Raw genomic sequence first — 2210 nt, forward strand, 5'->3', positions numbered from 1 at the left:
TGCTGGAAGGTAACACACCTTTGTGAGCTCTGTACATTAACAGCAAAATATTATATTCAACCAGATCTTAGAATTTCAATTATTTTATTTCATAAAACAATATATTTGATGGATGTCTGTAATAATTCTTAGAACTCTTTTCTGTAAGAATAAAAAACATGATTTGGGATAGCTTTGCAAGGTTTACCCCAGACTTCAATACAGTAAATTAAATGTGGAACAGTTATATAGGGATGTTGACATTTCGTCAGCAGCTGCTGCCATTTTCTTCCCAAACTGCTGTGGCCAGATTTTACAAGGCTGCTCTGTGTGTTTGCTTGTAATTTCCTCCTGCTTCATTATTTCTACGAATTTCAACAAATCGGGCTGCAGTCAGGTAGTTAGCTACAGCCTCGACTTCGTGTTTTTAATTTTTGTTGATGCGTTTTGAAGACAATTTTTTGAAAAGAGGATCAAAGTAAATCACCTGAGTTTTTCTAGTGACCCCTTAAAGAGATAAGCTGCCATGAAAAACATTATTTTATCTGCCCTTTTCCAAATTTGATAATGATTTGAAACGTCGAAGTATATATTTTTTTCTCCGGAACAGCGCTTGTTGCAAAGTGTTTTGATGCTCGTCTTCGTCACTTGACACATTTAACACACTGTCATTGGTTGAGGAGCTTTGTTTGCAAAACAGATGTCCACATGGTTTTTAAATTGTTTTAATTTCCTTACTTTCTAAGACACATTAAGTTGATTTGATGCTACAGTTTGCCTTGTAATGTTATTTTATACCTTTTCTTCTACTTTTGAATTGACTATTATTAAGTTTTATTAGTTTTTTAGGATACAAGATGCTTCCTACAAAACCAGAATGTGAATCTTTTCCTAAAATTTCATGGCGATATCTTGAACACTGAGGAAGTTATGAGCAAAATTAGAAAACAGCAGGTGAAATGGTCCCATTGGTTCTGCTGTGACCTGCAGCAAGAAAACATGAGCTGATTTCACCTAAACAAACATCAATAACTTCCCTCATACTTCAGATATTCACATGATTTTGGTGTTATTTTGTATGGTTTGAAATGTTCGCTGTCAGATTTAATATTGGTGTAGGATTAAAAATTTATCCACATCCCTACATTATAGCATTATACAACATAAATAGTGCTTTTTCATTGGAACAGTTCTCTTACTTTGTACATGACTCCAGTTTGGCTATTTTTGTTCTTATTTTGTTCTTAAATTATTTCTATGGTTTTTCTATGTCAGGTTTTCATCAATGACACCCAGCTACTTCTGAGCAAAGGAACAAAAGCTCTCAGACGTAGGGTATTCCCCGGCAATTTTACAGCCATAATAACAAAATTAGTCAAAATCGTAGTTTTAAGCCTTGGTACTAAAAGGGTTAACATCTTCAAACAGCCGCTGACAGTTCAGATGACTGCTCCAGTCTCAAAGCATGCGGGGAGCACCGTACCTTACAGCGGGGGAGAAGCGACCTTCTGCCGGCATGACGCAGACAGAGCCCCCCGGCTCTAGAACCGGAGCCGGATAGCAGCACCGCTGACCGGCTGACCGTCAGCTGAACACCTTGAACCAACCTGGGGAACATTTTAAACACACCGAATTCGCTTTGACCGGGTCATCCGTTAAGATTCACGGACGTCACAGTACTTCCTGTAACTTCTTCTTCTGTGGTGTTTAACCAGTTGTGTTTCTGCCACCTGCTGGCGGTGTTAGTCCACTACAACCTTTATGTTCCAAAAGACAAATTAAAGGTCTGGGGTCTGATTTATAAAGGATTGAGTGGAAACCATCATACATGACAACTTGTACGTTATTTTGCAGGTATACAGACGTATAGAGCAATCTCACGGATTTTTTTTTCAAAACCTCATTTTCAAATTTATCTAACATGTCAGAACCTGTAGGACGATTTAAAAACAATAAATAACATCAAACATCCATCTTCCAACCTGTTCTGCTGCTGGAAATAAGTTTTGAATTTTTTTCTGCTCTCCTTTCCTCCACTTGCAGCAGGCGCTTTCATGTCTGCAGCCGACAGACCCCCCCCCCGTGGGTGTTGTGGATTGTTTGTAAAATTTACGGTTTTTTTTTTTAGGTTCTTTATACAGGTACACGTCCGAAGAGTTTGACATGTAAGAACCATACTAAAAGTGAATGTACGGCCAAAAGGCGAAAATGGCATACACCAATAATAATAA

General features: G+C 38.0%; 1 protein-coding gene across 1 annotated transcript in view; it reads right to left on the reverse strand.

Annotated features, from left to right (window-relative positions):
• tmem70 (transmembrane protein 70) overlaps positions 1 to 1677 on the reverse strand; it is a 10982-nt gene extending 9305 nt beyond the window's left edge. Inside the window, exon 1 of the mRNA XM_014013847.1 lies at positions 1463 to 1677. Coding sequence (XP_013869301.1) covers positions 1463 to 1597 — 135 coding nt within the window. The 5' untranslated portion in view covers positions 1598 to 1677. The remainder of the gene's footprint in view (positions 1 to 1462) is intronic.
• Between the last annotated feature and the right edge of the window lie 533 nt (positions 1678 to 2210).

The sequence above is a fragment of the Austrofundulus limnaeus genome, unplaced genomic scaffold, assembly GCF_001266775.1.
Source record: "Austrofundulus limnaeus strain Quisiro unplaced genomic scaffold, Austrofundulus_limnaeus-1.0 Scaffold106, whole genome shotgun sequence".
Lineage (NCBI taxonomy): Eukaryota > Metazoa > Chordata > Actinopteri > Cyprinodontiformes > Rivulidae > Austrofundulus > Austrofundulus limnaeus.